The 19051-nt window shown below is 49.9% G+C and overlaps 1 protein-coding gene across 1 annotated transcript in view; it reads left to right on the top strand.

Moving 5' to 3' along the window:
• The first annotated feature begins 1449 nt into the window (after nucleotides 1–1449).
• The window catches only part of PLXNA4 (plexin A4), a 506929-nt gene continuing 489327 nt past the window's right edge, over nucleotides 1450–19051 (top strand). The window contains exon 1 of the mRNA XM_019543765.1: nucleotides 1450–2709. Coding sequence (XP_019399310.1) covers nucleotides 1531–2709 — 1179 coding nt within the window. The 5' untranslated portion in view covers nucleotides 1450–1530. The remainder of the gene's footprint in view (nucleotides 2710–19051) is intronic.

The raw sequence follows: 19051 nt of genomic DNA, 5'->3' as shown, positions 1-19051 counted from the left end.
ACTCGAAATGAACTCCGCTTTCCATCTGCGCAGTCACACAACTGGGGAGGGAAGGGGCCGGGGGGAGGCCCAGTGACAGAGGTGAGTGCCCGCCCCTCGTGTGAATTTTGTGTGAGCCTTATGTGTGTTAGTAGTGTGAAGACGAGTGGGGGGTGCCACGTGGAGGTCAATGGTGGTAGAGTTATGCTGATTTACAGTCGCTGAGGAGCCAGCCTGACAGCTCCTGCTCTTGTACTCAGCCCTGAAAGTCCAGTGATATTCATCTTGCCTCTTGCGGTCCTTGCTAAGGGCCAGATAACATCCCCAGGTGGCACTGCTGGCATGCATGGGGTCGTGCGCTGAGGTTGACGGCAAAATCTTGCCCTTAGAAATGGACCCCGAGTGGAAAAAAAAGGGTTTGAACTTTTCTTGGCATTTCTTACAAAGAGGAGGAAATTCTCACCTGGGCTTTAAACAGCCGGATATTTTGGGGGCAGAGGTGGGGGTTGGAGGCTATGATAAAAGGGCAGGCATGAGCTCTGCTGTTGAAGGTCTGGCGTTTGTGACAAATGCAGCTGCCCCAGGAGCCCCGCTCCGTTGGGCTTGTTCATAGCTGGGGCACCCGTCTTCCTCATGGAAAAGACAGGGATTTTGCTGCACACTGAACATCTATGCCAACATCGTGGTTGCTGCTGCGTCATGCAATACGCTTCACTTTACACGGTTAAAAGCCATTTCAGCTTTTAGGGGGTTTGGGTAAGAACAGGGGCAGGAAACTCCTTTCCTTAGGGAGTCTCTGTGTGTCTTCTTTTACTGTATGGAAAGCAGCAACACCAAGGATGTTTTATTTGCAGTTCATGGGCCTTTGGACTTTACTGTCCTTAAATACCGAAATGTGCTCAGTGATCCCTGCCTCCCTTTCTTCGGTCTGGTGACAGGGTGGCTTTTCTTCTCTGCTACAGGTGGAGGATGCCTGGTGGTTAAAGTGGACGGGAGTAGAAGAGAACTAGGTTTTGTTCTCCCATTTACTCTGTGTTTGCGTGGGGCAAGGCCCTGAATATCCCTGTGCTCTCAAGGGGAGGGAGATGAATCCTTAACTTCTCTGTCTTGTTAGTTTAGCTGGACCCTTGGGATGCGGGGATGGTTTCTAGCCCGATGGGACACCGCTCAAAGCCAGGGCTTCAGAGTTGTATCAAAAGACAACTCAAACTAATCCATCTACCACACTGTGGTGTGTTTGCGTGTGTGTGTGGCTGGTTATTATTCTGGTGCACGATTTCTGCCTGGACTTCCAGCAGCTCTTTCAGGGGTGTTTCCTTTGTGCTGTTTTGTGAAGGGAGCTCAAAGATGAGAAAGGGAGGATTAGCAATTAAATATGCTCTGATGATAGTTTGGTTGTGAAGGAAGGAGGAGGGAAAATACTCCGTTGTGATAACATTTTGCTTTCTTCTCTCTCTCGCTTGTAGGACAAGATCTGCCAGGGGACTGGTGCTTTGAAATTGCTAGTGGCTCTGAATCCTCCATCCTTTGGGAATACAAATCTTGCTAACCATGTCGGCAGCCACGTGGAAATGGACTTGCCTGATTTCCCACCTCCTCCTGTCCACCATGACATGGTCTTTTGCCAGGCAACAGCCGCCTCACCCAAAGAGACCCTTCATCACCTTTACAAGTGAGCAGGCAGAGGGGACTTTTAACCACTTGGTGGTGGATGAAAGAACTGGACATATTTACTTGGGAGCTGTCAACAGGATCTACAAACTCTCCAGTGACCTGAAGGTCTTGGTGACGCACCAGACCGGTCCGGATGATGATAACCCCAAGTGTTATCCCCCTAGGGTAGTCCAAACCTGCAATGAGCCCTTGACTCCCACCAACAACATCAACAAGATGCTCCTCATAGACTATAAGGAGAACAGGTTGATAGCCTGTGGAAGCCTTTACCAGGGGATCTGCAAGCTCTTGAGGCTGGATGACCTTTTCAAGTTGGGAGAGCCCTTCCACAAGAAGGAGCATTACCTCTCTGGGGTGAACGAGAGTGGCTCTGTTTTCGGAGTCATTGTTTCTTACAGCAACATGGATGACAAGCTGTTCATCGCCACCGCTGTGGATGGCAAGCCAGAGTACTTCCCCACCATCTCCAGCCGGAAGCTAACCAAGAACTCTGAGGCCGACGGGATGTTTGCCTATGTCTTTCATGACGAGTTTGTGGCCTCCATGATCAAGATCCCCTCGGACACATTCACCATCATCCCTGACTTTGACATCTACTATATCTATGGCTTCAGCAGCGGCAACTTTGTCTACTTCCTGACCCTGCAGCCAGAGATGATCTCCCCGCCAGGCTCTACCACCAAGGAGCAGGTCTACACCTCCAAGCTGGTCCGGCTTTGCAAGGAGGACACAGCCTTTAATTCCTACGTCGAGGTGCCCATTGGCTGCGAAAAGAATGGGGTGGAGTACCGGCTGCTCCAGGCAGCCTACTTGTCCAAGGCGGGAGCCATCTTGGCCAGGTCCTTGGGTGTCAGCCAAGATGCTGATATCCTCTTCACAGTCTTCACCAAGGGGCAGAAGAGGAAAATGAAATCGCTGGATGAGTCTGCTCTCTGCATCTTTGTCCTGAAAAAGATTAATGACCGCATCAAGGAGAGGCTGCAGTCCTGCTACAGGGGAGAGGGGACGTTAGATCTGGCATGGCTCAAAGTCAAGGACATTCCCTGTAGTAGTGCGGTAAGTCTCATGTCTAGCCAGCCAAGCTTAACTTCTCCGCGTGCTTATTTATGCCAGGAGCGTGTTCAGCATGGCATAACAATCGCAGCACGCAGCTAAGAGCGAGGGGGCTAGCAGGATCTGTTTTGCCTCCAGCTCACCATGCAACCCCACTGAACCTCTTCCTGCCTCAGTTTCCCCCCTTGTGAAAAGAGGAGAATATAGATTTCTTCTCTCCCAGGATTACTGTGTTTATTCATGAATGAGTGCGTGGTGCATTGTGATCGTCAGGGGGGATCCTCCTGTTACGATTAGTCTACAATTTGACTTGGTGAAATCCTAAACTCTGCAAAGGACTAGCACGAGTCTGAATTTAAATGGTTCTCAAGTAACACATAATCTCTGTTTCGTTTCCGTTGTCTAAAGCTTTCAGACCCAGATCTCAATGACTGCTGAGTCTGCACTATTTTGCAAGCTTTGTAAAAATGTGATTTGGTGCCTTCCAGGGATATGAGGCATTCAACATTAACCTACTGAAATCCCCAGTTGTCCTGCCCATATCCAACTCTGCATTGTCTCTGTTCTGCAAAAGTAAGGGCTGGCTTGAGGAGCGAGGTTAGAGCCTAAAAGATCTGAGGAGAGAATTCAGGAAGGGTGAGGGTGTTCTCTGACCCACAAAAGGGCTTGTCTTACTTCGGCTTGGTGTAATCTGCAAGTGTGCAGAAGTACCTGGTGCCAGTCCAAGCAGCGTGTTGCAGCCTTTTGATGGGCCACAGAGTAATCCTGGTTATGGCATGTGTTGCACTGGGCGCCCTGTAACAGTCAGACCCGTGCTTTGATTTTCCTCCTTAATTAGCCCTTTCAAGCAAAAGTAAGTTCAAGTCTAAGCAAAGGGAAAATGGAAAAACACAGTGTTTCCACCACCCTGCAAACCAGTGCCCATGTGGGGACCCGATATACAGCAGTGCCTTCACGCCTTCTGTGGCAGAGGAGTGTCATTTGACTTCATTTCCATTGGCCTGATGACCTCTTCCTCTGGCAGTGTTGAGGGGTCTGGGTATGGGCACGAGTTCCCCAGGACACTGCAGTGGGCCTGAGAATTGAGCCCCTCTGCATTGGATTTCTTCTACCCTATCCTGTGCTGATCCAAGCCAGAGGCAAAGCTCCCGTTGCTTCCAGTGGGAGAAGGACTGGGCCCAGAGTGATTTCTGGGTTTGATTTGCATTAGCCCCCAGGGTTCGGGGCTGGGCAGGGGTTTCTGTCTCAGCATCTTTGTGCTCCCATGTCTGTGTGTGTAGAGCGGTTCTTAGGCTCCCTCTGCTCAAGAAAGTGCTTTGTGATCTTTGTGGGATGGACCCGATTTTGGTGATTGCCATGCACCTGACTCTGGCAGCCTGCAGTTGAGTGACTCATCGCTGCATGAGCAGCCCTGTCGACGGCAGTAGCTTGAACGAGACGGGTAGAGCCCTGCCTCTCAGCTGGGAAGTGTGGTCCTTTGATACACGGGAGTGGCTGCAAAGTTACTCCTTCATCTGGGAGTGATGAAGTTACTTCTTCATCTGGGAGAGACCTCGCAGTATGGCTGTATCTGCGCTGGTGATTTGCCCTGCTAGAGCCAGGCACCTGCAGTGCCGATCTCAGTGCTACAGACCCTCCCCGCTGAAGCCCCTGCTCACACCACTGCAGCTTCCCCTGGTTTTGAGCAGGTGTTAAATGCATCTCTGTTGGTGGAGGAAGGCTGAGTAATGTCTATTAGGGGTCCTGGCCCAGTCTTGGTCTTGATGTTTGTGCTCTCCCACAGTGGCAGAGGGATCTTCTGATCTTCTTATATTAACTAATGACTCCCCTGCGGGTGTGTTGGCAGTGCCCTTGTCCCATGGCTTCTCCCCATGGCATGCTGTAGGGCATTCTTGGTTCTTGGGTATTTTCCTTGTCATCATGGGTGAGGGTCTAAAGTGGCGATTTTAAGTTCGTAAGAATTGCCATTTAGTGAGTCTGACCATAGGTCCATCCTGCCCAATCCTGTGTTGCACGGGAGCAGAGCACCGATGCCAAAAGAGAGCAAACTGGCTACGACATGGGTTTTTTCCACTGTTCTTCCCCCATTTGCAGCCTCTAGGATTAAAGGTCCAGGAAGTTCTGAATCAAAGGCCGTGCTTCTCGCTCCCACGCTCAAGAGATACAGGCCTAGCTTCTTTAGTCTCTTATATGGAAGCCCCTCCGTACTGCTAATCATCCTTGTTGCTCTTCTCTGGACCTTCTCTCATTCTTGTGTCTCTTTTTTCAGGACCCTTTGGGGCAACAGATGCTCTCAACTATGGAGGGCTGGATTCGTTGGCCTGGGAGACCTCTGCCAGACCCATGCTCCTTTCCAAACCCTCCAGCAGCACCCCTGTGCTTCTGGGAGCCATAGGTTCAGGCTATTGTACTATCATATAGGTGTTATTTGTTTTTTCCTAATGAGGCAGCAAGGAATTTGCAGCAAATCTAAGGCTCTCACGCATGTCATTGCAATAGAGTGCAGCAGGTGCACACATACTAGCATGGGAAGGGGAGCATTGCGCAGGCTGAAACCTGGTACCTGCTAGGGTACCAGCTGGGCTGAGCTTGTCAGGGCTGTGCCTCAGGCAGTCTGAGCATATCCTGCCTCCTGCTCTCACCCTACGGCAGAAGATGCCGGGATCTTAAAGTGCTCTGATAGAGTGAGCCTGCTTTGCAGATCAGGTTGGAGGCGGAGGATCCATCTAGGCTTCTCGGACGTGTGTATGGGAGCGGCAGGGATGAGAGAAACCACAAGCAGTGTGTTTGCAGCAGCCCCCCCTGCAAAGTAGAGTTTTTTCCCAGATGGGAAGGATGAAGGGAAGGTTCTCAGTGCCTCCTTTCCCCTCATCAGTAAACCACTGCTTAATCCTCAGCACAAATCAGGGAAGACCTATCTGTTTTTATAACCCCACAGTTGCTTTCCAAACTGGTCTTAGTTTGCTCATGTGATATAGATAAGCCCATCGGGGTTTCCCATTTGTCAGCACCTTGAACATACGTGATGATGAGAGCTTGCATTAGAGGAGCATGTTGGACCCCAAGATGCTGAGGAATTGCATCACCTGTCAGAGAGATGCAGCCACCTCCGCGGTGCAGCACAGTGCTTGGACACAGCCCACCGCATTGCTGCACAGTAGAGCTGGCCAGAGCATTTCCACTGAAAAGGGTTGGGAGAAGAATGGTATCCAGGTCATAGTCATATTGATCTAGAGGAAAAAGCAGTCGGGGCTCACAGTAGAGATGATTTCTTTTGTTATTCCAACAAGATTTTTGCAAAAAAAAAACTTCTTTAATTGCAAACTTTTGGCCACAAACCCCCTTCATCAGGCATTGGAGAAAAGATTGTAAAAGTCCTCTTGGGTAGAAATGAAAATTCATCTTTCAAGTGGGAGAAGAATGGCATCTTCTGGAAATGGAAGAATTTCTCAAGGAAATCGGGGGTTTTTCAGCATATTTTGGTCGTTACAATTGTATTAGTGGATGTTTAATCTTTTTTCTTAGAGAAGCTACTGTCCCAATATCACTGAGATATTCCTCCCCCTCCTGGCAAACCCAGCTTTGCAGGATGCAGAGACTGGTTTCTTTTTTTTTTTTGTAAACAGGAAATTTTGAAAACATTTTGGGAAAAAATAAAGCGAGCAACAATGTGGAATGCCCAAAAAACAGGGCCTTTCTTAAAGCGGTGAAAGGTTCTCATTGTCTCAAATGATGTAAATATTGTCCAGTTTCCTGCCAAAGTTTGAAGGACAGGGAGTCAAGAAGCATTGCATCTTCTTTGACTGTAGTCACAGGAGGGATGTGAGTCTATGGTGCTGCATTGCTCGGGCTGGGAAGTCCCCTGTAATAACAGGTATGGGATGCATGTGTGGATGGACATAGTGGATTCCTGCAGGTTTCAGATGCATCTGGTATCTCTGTCTTGGGTGCTTATGGCCTCTAACCTTGTAGGACCCATGTGCCTTACGTTCGTGAACATATTTATCCTCATGACATTTCCCCCAGCAGGAGGTAGGGCAGTGCCATTCTTCCCATGGGAGAATGGAGATGCGGAGAGGCTGAATGTCTAATCCAGGCTACAGTGTCCCTCCCAAAAGCCAGACTGGTGTCCTCTAAGCTGGGCCAGCCTTCCTGCAAAATGCAGGTGTGTTATATTAAAAAAGCACTAGTGGGGGGGGAGGGGGCATGTCTTTGAGCATCCTCTTTCTCTGCCTTGCCGTCATTCAAGTCTCAGCGGGTCACTCCTAAAGGGTCAGCCAGCACCCCTCAGGGTAGACTTCTGCAAGGGAGGTCACCTGAAAGAGCCGTGTGCTGCTCTCATCCTGTTTGGCAGTATAGGGTATCTTTAGGGGAACCTTTCCTCTTCCATTGGGGCTGGGAACAGGAGGGGGGTCTGCCATCCTGGGATATTAGGGGCAGATGCAATGCCTTCTGGATGTTTGAGAAGACAGGACTGGTGTAGCATGGAGCTTCTTGGGAGAAGGGAGCAGATATCCTTGACTGGGTGTTGGGTTGCGAATGAAACCCTAAACGTCATGTCTGTAATGCAGCAGGTTCTCCCAGGTCAGCCCTTGCTGGTCCAGCGAGCAGAAGAGTAGGCTTAGCAACTCATCCCGCTCTCTGGTCTCGTTATCTCAGATCCAGGTCTTTTCATCCGCCTGATTGGATTCCTCTTTTCGCAGGCCCCGCTTTATGAACTGCTGCCTAACAAAGCCGAGTCCCTTAAATGAAAAGGTGTCACCTCTGTAGCTTCCAGCGGGATAATCTAGTGAAGTATCTGTCCAAGATAATCAAGCACCCGTCCCCAGCCATTGCCTGGCTTCTGCCTTTCATGTGTATTTCTTTTTTCTTTTGGCAGGAAATGGAGTTTGACTGTTTAAATTACTGTATTCAATCTCTTCCTGTTTTTCATGGCAGTGCTTTCACTTGGGGTGGGGAGGGGTGGGGAAAAACGTTTTCTGAGTTGATGACCCAACAGACAGCTTTGCCCTTGTTGGGCCCTCTTTCCCAGCACTTTATTGTGGTGGGGCATGGGGTGGTGGTTGGTCAGAGCCATCTGGGTTGTTATCTGATGGGTGGTTTAGCTGCCCAAAGACACTCCCAGCTTGGTGGTAGAAGCCAAGGTATGAGAGTCAGATTGAAGCTTTATGGCTTCAGCTCGGGGGGGGTGGTAGTGAGGATACTTGGGTTTTATTTCAGCTCTTCCAGGAGCCTTTTGTGTGTGCCCAACATGTCATTTTTCCTCTCTGCACTTTGCTTACATGGCAGTGACACCAACATCCTCTCCCTCCTCTGGACTGTACTATACAAGAGTATGGTCTTCTAACGGGATGACTGGTGTGTGCATCACCACCCTCCGCTAGCATGCATCATAACCCCTGCAGCAAATTAAGGAATAGGGGCACAAGTGGAAGTGAGTTGCACCTCTGCTGTTGCCCTGAATGTCCAAGTTCAGCGCAGCTGTGACCAAGCTGGTGGCTTTGAATTTTATCCATATCACTGTTCATCTTTTCTTCTGTGGGCTGCCAGCTTGGATTGACCTTCGCCTGTAGGGAAAATTATCTGCATTAATTGTGATAACCTCATGCAGAGAGGTATGGCTTGTCCTTCAAAACCCCCCAAGCAGGTTAGCAAAAATAAAAGTACCATCTTTACTTGCATATCACGTCTCCCCAAATAAGACACGCACACCTTGTTTTTAGAAGGCAGAATGGGAAAAGTCTTTTTTCCCCTATAGAGTCATGGCCAACTGTATGACGTAGACTAAGTCCTCCTGGAAACAGCGTGTCCAGGGAGTGTGACTTCCTGGGAGACAGTTTGGGTGAGGCAGCAGGAACTTCCTGGTGTGGCAGGAGAGCAAAATGTCTTGGCCCTGACCCCTGCAAGGGCAATAGCAGGACTGTTAGTTTTTACTGTAAATCGTTCTTTATATAAAGTTCCTGAAAAAAACCATGTTCAGCAGCTTCACTTGCCCTGAGCGAGCTCGACTGAACCTTCAGGCACAAGCTATCGTGTACAGATTGACAGATTCACAGAAGTTTAGGGCCGGAAGAGACCTCATGGGAATGTCAGGCCCAGCCCCCCTGCTCTGGGCAGGAAAGACCACTGGGGTCAGTAGCTACAATCAGTAGCTAATGCAAATTCCTTAATGTCTGAGACAGTTAATGCTATATTCCTCTCCCACCACCCCCATGACTTGCTGGGCCAGAGAGAAGTGGGAGCCATTTTGGCAGCAGTAGAGCAAAGTGTCTCCATGCTTCTATTCCTCCATGCTTCAAAGTCAGTGAAGAAATATTAGTTTCTCTGGTTAAGGCATGCACCCCAGTTTTGGAGGGTTGATTTTTTTGGGGGGGAAAGGTGGATATGGTATATGAGTAAATATGGTATTGTTGTCCTCATTTTACTGAAGAGGGGACTGAGGCACAGGAAAATGACCTTTCCAGGGTCACATAGTAGGGCTGTAGCAGAGTCGGGAGTATCACTGGGGTCTTCTGAATCTTAGGTAAGCGTCCCACCCATTGAATAGCCAACTGGTGTGTGGAGCGGATACTTGTCTAACTTCCTTATCTGACAGTCAGGTGTCCTGTCTGGCTCTTTCTGACTGCAAAACAGCATCTCTTATAACAAGGGACAGCGGTGGTGGGAAGAATAGCATCTCAAGAGGCGGGGAGAAATTGCTGCAGCTCCAGTTTCTGTGGCCTCCATCCATAGCTTTTCCCCATCAGGTGAGGGCTGGAGGTGAACTAATGCTTGATTAGTGCATTGGGAAAAGCCGTTTCCTGTGGAAACTACAGGGAAGCTGTTGCTATAATAAAGAAATGGGGCTGTCCCTGCACCCGGCAGTGGCATTCCTGTACCCATAGGATGTACCAGACTCACCCAGAAAGGATGCACAGACTCATGTCCTCTGCCTCGGTGCCAGGCTCTAGCCTCTTCATGCAGCTCATTGGGTCCTCGCTTTCATGCTGGTGGGAGCTGCACCCTTGGGTTGTGAACTGCATGTGCAGACTGCTGAGTAGCCAGTCAGCTCCATTGCAGCTGCACATGTCCCTGTTCACAAGGGGGGCTGTTTGGGGTAGATTTCCCCAGCTGGGGCTGTAACCTGCACTCATTGTTGGGCAGTTTGTTTCCCCCCCAGGAGCCAGGCCATGCACACAGGTTGGCATCTGCTGATCCTGGAGTCCCTCTTTCAACTCAAGCTGCAGAGGCTTGTGTTTTCAGATGCAAAGGTCTCTGGGTTAATGCCTGCTCATACGAGACCTGGGGCCTGGTGACAGAGTAATCTAGACTCTGCCATGATCTCACCATTGGGGAACATTCCCCTTGTACGTTTTTTAAATTCTACTTTTGTTTCATGTCATTACTCCACATTTTACCCCCTTCAATCATCCTAAATCTCCGTGGACCATCCTCAGCAAAAAAACAGCGAGCGCCACACTGGAACATTTCTATTTCCGCCTTCAGATCTGGGAGACCTGTCATCTGGAACAACTGCGGAGAGTTGAATGGGGGAGTTCATAAAAAAAACACTGCATGCTTAAGGACTCCCCTCCCCAGCCAACTTTTAGTCATGCTTTCAGAGCTCCTCCCTTCAACTTACAGGCAAGGCAAGGAAAGAATCAACTATGTATGCACCATGGAAGGCATAGAGCTAACAGGCTCCAAACTAAGTTCACTGGAGATAGCAAGAGAAAGCAACCGGTCTTTTTTATACCATGAGAGTGGTGGGTGCTGGAATGCATTGCGGGGATGCAGTCTGTCAGAAGCATTTGCTTAGCCTTGCAAATGAGGCTGAAGGTGGTACCAGTTTCACCTCAATGCTGGGTGCTAGCTGGAGCAGACTGGCAGCTTAGTCATGGGGGTAGTGGGATGGGACTCTGGCTACTTGGTTTCTACTCTGAATTTGGCCCTTGACCTACACTATGAGCTTGGACCCCTTCCCTGCTCCTCAGTTTCACTGTCTGGAAAAGAGGAGTAAATGGCCCTTTGTTTTGCAAAGCACGTGAGATTTATGGCTGGACGATGCTAGGTAGGAGTTGGAGGCCATTACTCTGGTGTTGCAGAAGGAGAGCCAGTCTGGAGTGGCTCCATTCTTCCAGTCCTGATGGTCTTGAGCAAGTCGCTGCCCTTCTCTGGATGTACAGAGTAAGGCCGGAGGTACTTGCCTCCCCTTTCCTGTGTAGGTTAATTAGTTAATGCACTCAGGGGCAGGCACACAAGTTATGAAGCAGACAAGGGCTGTTTGGCGGGGAGTTATGTGAGCATTGGGTCTGGGGTGCTATGAGCTTGGGCAAAGCCTTTGCCACGCTTAGGCAGCCCTCTGAAAAGGACCCAGAGCTTTTATTAATCCCATAACTGTTGTATTAACACTGTAAGTGCTCGGCTCAGTCGGAGAGGGGCTCTGCCATTGTAGCTGTGTCTGCGTTGCTGGGGAAGGACATGCTTACAGGAGGGGTTTCTCCATTGGCATCCTTGCACACCACCTCCTCACAGAGCATTAGCAAAGCTGGTGAACGCCACCTTCTGTCAGCAGGGCTGCGTCCACACTGGGGAGCTGGCTGGCATTACTGGCTTGGCAAAGGGGTGCGATCTCTTCACAACCACAGTGGACACAGCTATGCCAGCCAGATCCTGCGGTGTGGACCTGGCTTGAGTCCTGCTCAGGTTTCTGGTCACAGGAGGCCACCTCAACCACTGCAGGGTGGCACTGGTGACACTAACCTGACATCCAGTCCTTTGCATGGGCACTCCCCTATTCTTTTACTTGATTCCAGGGGGAACACGGTACTTCCCAAACCTCTGCAACACTCTGCAAGAACCAGGGGTGAAAACTGCTGTATACAGCCCTGATGTGGAAAAGCACTTAAGCACCTACTTAATTGGAAGCACGTGCCTAAGCATTTTGCTGAATCAGGGCCAAGTTGCACAGAAAGGTTGTTGCCTCGGGTGTTTCAGTACAATCCTGGGCACAAAGCACCCCTCAGTACGCAGACTGTGTCGAGTTTGGCTCAGCCACCCGGCACGTTCCTGCTTCCCACCCAGTCTCCCCCAAATCCCTGTGTTACTTTTAAAGAAAAGAAGCCAGTCAAGCTCCAGACCCTGTTCCTTTTTGAGTGTAGTTATTAACCACCCAAATATAGATGTCCGCTGTCGCCTTAAATGGGCCGTTGCCAAAAATCTGCCGCCTCCTCTCCTGGCTTCTTGCTGACCTCACGCACAAAACCATCATTGAGGGGAGAGCAGGCAAAGGCTCCTTGCTGTAACTGTTTTGTCTGTGATATTTTAGGCCTCCGCTTGGCTCCCTCTGCATCCCCTCGTACTCCAGAGACCACATGGGCTCTGTGCCGCGCTGGGGGGGGACTGGGTTGGAGCGGGATGGTGGCAGCGCCTCGGGCAGGAGGGCAGAGCGGAGGGTGGCTTTGCTGAGCTCATCTTGGCAGCTGGAGCCAACGCAATGTGCTGTGCGGAAGCTGAGCCCTGCTGCCTCGGCTGCCGGGAACCCGGGCTGTCTTGTGTGCGGCCACGCGGCCCCGTCACACGCGGCAGAGCTGTCTGTCTTTTCGGCGGGCTCCATACGCTCTCCCTGCGCTCATTTACATGCCCAGTAATCAACCGCTTCCCAAGCCTGACCTCACGTTGCCTCCTCGTGATATTGCCTTGCAAGATTGAGGCTGGGGTGGGGGGTGGAGGGAATAGTTATGTAAGAGCTTTATTGTTGTTGTTGTTATTATTATTATTTATTTATTTATTTTAAAAAGGCAAGCTGAATCCAACAGCCTGAGAAGAGCCAGGAGCAAAGCAACTCGGGCTACGCACAGCAGCTGGGTGTTATTTAAAGCCCGGCTGGTCTTGGGGTAGAAGTGCATTGGAGTTTGCACAACCGCAGCCCGGTGGAGAAAAGAGGTCAAGATGCTTTTTGACTTCAGCTTCTCCCTTCAGGCCAAATCCTGCCCTCACTTGCACCCTCTGCCACTCACCTGGCTTAAATGGAGTCATGTAGGAGGAAAGCCAGGGTAGGATTGGAGACTAAACATTTAAAGCAGCAGCTTACGTGTCCACGGGCTGGCAGCTGCCTGATAAAAGCATCTGCCTTTGTCGCGTTGGGGTGCACCTGTGGCGTTGCCACGTATGGCTCAGTACACAGGACGCTTTCCTCAAATCGCACAAACTCCATCCTCATTATTATCATGACAGCAGCACAGGTGGAGGTCCCCCAGGGAAAGGAAAGTCTACGATCCATGTCTTGCAGCTGAACAGAGGTGGAGGGGATGTGGAGGGAGACGAGCTCGGGTCATAGCGCTGGGATAGCTGCATTAGCATGGCAGTGTGCCCAGGCTGATTTGTCTGGCACAGCTATCCTGCCTTTGGCTCCAGAGTCAGCTCAGGTATTGCAGGGCTGCACTGTGCCCTGCAGATGTACACAAGCAATATGCCCCAAATCGTGATGGACCGGGGAATTGAAACCAGGTGTCCTGAGCTCCAATTAGCCACAACCCCAGCGCTGCTCCTTTAATGGCATGGGATGAGAGAGCAGCCTTGCAGCTTTTGCTGAAGAACAAGACTCTGTCCGTGCCTGACTTTGCACAGCAGCAGATCTGTCTCCAGGACCCTTCCCCAAGAAGGTGCTAGGTGCTAATCCTGCCACCTCCAGGAGTTTCCCTTCACCTCTGGTAGCAGAGGTCTCACGCTGGGATTATTGTTGGGAAAACACTGGGGTTCTTGCTCGTGCCCTCCATCGTGCACATGCATATCATTGATCTAATAGTGCCACTGGGCGATCACAGATTCGTTATGGGGTCCCCAGCTCCATCAGCTGTTTATGTGTGGGAACCATTACTTGTTTCAGCCTAGTGATTTCTTTCCTGCGGTGTTGTAGGTACTATGGAGACAGTACACCGGATGCCTCGTAAACACAGGAGGGGCTAGCTACTCCAAACACGTGTATAGACGTGTGTGTGCATATCCTAAAATCAATGGCTCTTATGCAAGAGACTGAGAGATCTGTTTTCTCAGTAACGTGGGGAAGTTGGCATAACAGATGGACCATTTGGGTGACATTAGATCAGGAGGAACAATGTAATGTTTTCCCTGTTTCAATGTCAGGACCATGTTGCTGTCAGTATTCCAAAATATAATAGGATTTGTTCAGCTGATTTATCCTGTAAACAAGTGATATTATCCAGGCGCACTCTTGAGTACAGAGGGACGTGACCAGCGAGAGAAGGGAGCATGGCGAGATCAGGAGGGAGTACTAAATGCATTCTTGTTAATAAGGGAATGACCCATTACTTACCGATGGAGGGGGGAGACTGGCCGAAAACCTGAGCCAAGAGGCACGTGAATGTAATTGCTGGGGCACTGCTGCTGAAAGCAGTCCACTGCAGCTTTCCCCATACAGTCCTGCTCCTAGATGCAGGCCGAGTTTGGGCTTAACGGCTCGAGTGAAATTATACTTCACCGGCAAGAGTGCTCTGAATTCCTTAAATGCTGATAGGGAGTAAATGGGAGTTTTTATTTTCATGGTATTAGTTGGTTTCACTGTCACTTGTTTGTTTATTTATTTATTTTTGGTGAAAACCAGTGGTTTTTTTTAATTCGTCTTCAGTTTGATGGCAGCACTGGATAGAATTCAGTTCTCCCTCTCCCTTAGCCCACTTGAGCTAAAGGAGAATCTCCATTCTTTGTTAGCCATACGGGGCCTTTGACATGCAGCCAAACTGCTGTATTTCTCCCCATAAAAGAGCAATCGCACATACATGTAGCTTCACTGCAGCACTTAGTTTACTTTACCAGCACTGTTGCGAGGTTTAATTAATGCCTTTAAGCAGCTCTGGGATCACTGGGTGAAGGTGTTTTCTGAATGCAAAACAGCATTGTTGTTTAATTTATATAGCACTGTTGGCGTGCGTGGCACTTTGCAGCCCAAATGATAATTGTGCCTGTGTAACAAAATAATAATTATAGTCATTGTAATTCAGCAGCAAATCTCTTGTGGTTCTGGCATTGGGACACATCTGGGCTCCGTTGTGCTGGGTGCTGGGAGCCACCAACTGTTGCCATTTCCCAGGTGTCATTTACTGGGAGATGCAATACACAGCAGCTTCCAGGAAAAGCTCAGCATCTTGCCAGGTTTTAGCCCCTCGCCTACTAGCATGTGCAGGGAAGCAATCAAAGCCAGAACAGGTCATTTTAGGTGCCTCTTTTCTGCTGCATCAAGATCGGGGCCACATATCTTTTAGTGTTTAATGAAATAAAATATACTTTATCCTGAAGAGTTTTGAAGTGCATTAGGTAATTACGGTGGGCATGAGGAGGTGAGAGGATTACGCTTGGCTGATAAACTTCTTGGAGTTTGTACAGCACCTGGCACAAAGGGGTCAGCATTAACAAGAGTTTCTAGGCCCTACCATAATACCAATATTAAATCATAGGGTTTTTTCTGTTCTTGGTCTAATGCCTCTCTCATCATTGTCCTGAGCGCCTAACCGGAAAATGTACTGAATTACACCGAGATCTTTCTGTGCACTCTGGAAACGCAGTCACCTCCAAGGTAAAACTCAGCAGCTTTCCATAAAAGTGTCCTTACTTTTCAAAAAGAGAGCCATCCCTTAGTAAATGACTTTCTTCTCCGTAATGGAACTGTAGCCCCGCATTTTCCATTGTAGCAGCAATGTAAGCGGTAGAGTGCCATCGTCTCCTCTGTGTGTGATACAGAGCTTTGCTGCTGGAGTACGCTCTTACAGAAGAGCTATTGCAGCTGGCTTGATCAATGCTTCACTTTTAAAAATATCCCCAAATGCTTATTTACCCCAAGAGCCATAGTGGCTTCAAAGGGGCGAGTATCTCATGTCAATAATCTTCTGCGGTGTGAAAGGTTTGGAGTTAATTGTGGAGCTCAGGGGAAGTGCTTGGGCTGAGGGCTCTGGAGACCGGAGTCTTCTGTATATCCTCCCCTGGCCTGATCTATATCTTCCCCCTACCCTGAGCCAGCAGCTTGGCTCTGGCAGGGCCCCAGGGGAGTCCCCCATCCTCCCACGTTCAGGAGTAGGTGTTTATCTAGTCTATCTGGTCACCTTGTCTGTGGGCACAGCCTGTGCCTACAAAGGAACTGTAGGCCTAAGTCTTAGTGGCCACTTCATGACCCGAGTTGTATGGGGGGTGTTGGAAAGCTTGATGAGTTAATACCTGAGATTTGGAGAGGCCTGGTTGTTTTGCACAGTGCAAACTGCATGTGTACAAGGCAGGCCTGGCTGGAGACAGCTTTGGCCTCAGAACTTGTCTCTTCCGTGTGTACAGTGATGGTGCATAGGTGTTATGGTGTGGATCCTTGTCCACTAAGAACTTCCTGAAGCCTCCAATGCAGCCTTGTATCCTCTCTCAAGGCTTTGACAATTCAGCTTCTCTGTTTTCCCAGGGCTGGGCCTGATTAACTGGCATGGCTGGGAATGAGGTGACCGAAGCTCAGGGATGATGCTTGGAGGCAGAGGAGGCATCTGGAGAATGTGGTAGTCAGATTCCATCTCAGGATGGTCCTCAGTGTGGTTAATGACTTTCAGCAGCAGCCAGAGGTGCCTTTTTTTGTATTTGGGGTGGGGGGAAGGGGATGACCGTGTCCCCCTCTGCAGCGAACAGTGCCCTTTGGCTGCAATGAATTGCTTGTGAAGGCCATTCAGAGATGTCAGCTGATGAGGAACCAACCTGCTTGCTTCTGTAAGTTGGTTTTAGGAGTTGAAACACCAGTGCCCTATGTGACCGGTCCCAGGCTGTCCATGAAGGAGAAAATATTTAGAAGGAAGAGCTCCTAAATGATCCAGAGGATGAGCATGGTTCATCCAGCCCATTCATCACTGATCTTTCAGAGAGTTAGGGTAGGCTAATGCACAACTCTGAAAGGAGGTGGCTTTAACAGCAAACATCATTTGCAACAAGTCATCAGAGGAGCTCTGTTTAGCACGAGGCCTGAAGACTAGAGAAACCTGTCAGTCTCCATAAGAAATGCAGCCTTTTCTTCAGGAAATTGCAAATTTTATGACGTGAGGTACATGGTATAGACTCCCATAAAGCCGTGTGCCGGGAGAACAGCAGTCACATAAATGCAAGCATAAAAAATGCCTTTGCCACGTTACGATGCTACAGTGCTCCGGAAACTTGACACCGGCCCTTGAGCTGACGCTTAAACTCCAGACCTAAAAACCAAATGCTTGTCCAAGTCCTAGTCAATTCAACTAACTTTCCCCCCGTTCTTGAATTACGTTTGAGTGAAAACCTCTTAGCATAGTGGGTGCAATTTCCTGGTAACTGGTAAAGTTACCATAACTGCACTGTCATTTGTACACAGTGACATGTAATTGCATGTTAACTGCTGCTGTGGTTGCACGAGTGAAATGCAGTGTGCAATTAGGATGTAATTCCAAGTGCTGGCCCGAGTCCGACTTCCATTATATCACAGAGCTCCCCGGGGCCGACATGCTGCGTGCCGTTCGGTTGCATGTTAACTGCCAAGGAGAACGTTTGCTTGGTGGCTTGTGTTTTCTTTGGTAGGTTGCCCTGGATTTCTAGTCTCTGGCCTCGAATCCTGGATGCTGAAGATTTACCAGCCCCTACAGCCTGTCTCTCCAAACCCAGGGGCAGAATTTGCTCATGCTTTGGTCCACTCTGGAGTTTCAGCACCCCAGCCAGAGAGACCTCCTCTGCTTTTGACTAGGAGGCTGCGCCCTGTGGGGAGATGTCAGGATGGGGTAATGGCAGGGGCTGTCTCTGTCTCCTTGCAAGGACTCAAATGCAGCCCGCCAATGAGTCCTTTATTCCTGTTGGCTATTTGGATTGGCTCTGCTGGAAGCCTGAGCGGCGTATATATGCGTTTCCTCATGCAGCGGTCTGTCTGTAGCCAAGCCTGTGATTACAAGTGTGAGTAGCCAAGTACCTGCCACCTTAAAAAGAGAGCCTGTTAGGTATTAGCTATAAATCAAAGGCAGGACCTGGCCATTGGGGCTAGCTTGATCCCTAGTGAGTCCTGGGGATTGCTTTGGAGACTGTCGAGATCTCTGGAAAACCTCCCCGGTGCTGCTCTGCACTTTGATGAGGGAGGAAGGTGCTGCCAAAGCGAAAGTGAGGAGGAACTGGGGATGGCTAATCCTTTATCTAGGATTTACCCCAAATGTGGATTAAGCTGTGTTCTGTAGCTGGGGCTGTTTGGAGACAAATAGCTAAAGCAGATGTTTAAAGGAGAATTGAGGTTTATTATAGCCACTCTGCAGGCTGGCCCCCTGGTCTCTGGCACTCAGACCCCTGCAGCTATGCCAAGCTGCTCTCTCCTGCCCGCAGAAGTGAATGAGGTCATGGGAAGAGGCGTGCTGGAGCCGTAATCCCTCTACTGAGTTACGGCTTCTTGGGAGCCCTGGAAATCCCCGGCGGGGGCAAAGAAAAAGGCCCAGGATGCAGCAGCCGCAAAGCAGCCTTTCCAGGAGGGCTTCGAGGAGTTAATTATTTATTTAATGGGCTAAACTGAGAACTCAGTGTTCCTGCCAGGTGCCTGCACCATATCGAGCCATTCTTCACCTATCCTTCTTACTTCACCAGCGGATGTAACGCTTGGCCATGGTGGCGCATGGGTTGTAGCGTCACAGAGAAGCAGGGCTGAAAGGGACCTTCGGAGGTCATCTAGATCAACCCGCTGCCTGAGGGAGGCTCATCCCTATCCAAACCATCCTATTCAAATCCATTTTCTAACCTCGTAGCCAAACTACACAGTCAGCCCTGACACAACAGAAAACATAACACCCTAACCTGCCACACGTAAAGCAGGGGGACCACAGTGGCCAATGTCTTGATCCTACGGTAAAGATTGTGAATGTGTACAGAGGAAGGCAAAACCCCCCACAGTCCACACCAATCTGGGCTAAAATTCCCTCCTGACCCCAAATGTGGCGATCGGTCTCACCCCGAATGGAGGGACAAGACCCTCTAGCCAGGAACCTCCGGGTTGAAGTCCCAGCCCAAACTCGAGCCATGAAGCCCAGGGGCACTGGCACAGCCCTGTCAGAATCCCCAGCCTTGGCTGCAACCAACATGCGATGCCTTTGAGGAAGGCTTAAAACCCCTCCCGACACACGTAGCAGTAGCTGGGGGTATTGCTGGGGGTATCCCAGCCTCATGTGGGTAGGTCAAGAGGGCAGATTAGCACATTTTAGGCCACTGAATGCTGCAAACCGGGGGGCGGAAGGGGAGGGGACGGATCATAGATTCATAGATTCATAGATGCTAGGGTCGGAAGGGACCTCAATAGATCATCGAGTCCGACCCCCTGCGTAAGCAGGAAAGAGTG

Source organism: Crocodylus porosus, unplaced genomic scaffold (genome assembly GCF_001723895.1).
Source record: "Crocodylus porosus isolate Cpor-Errol unplaced genomic scaffold, CroPor_comp1, whole genome shotgun sequence".
Lineage (NCBI taxonomy): Eukaryota > Metazoa > Chordata > Crocodylia > Crocodylidae > Crocodylus > Crocodylus porosus.
The sequence above is the reverse complement of the archived record's forward strand: the minus strand, read 5'-3'. Positions and strand labels throughout refer to the sequence as shown.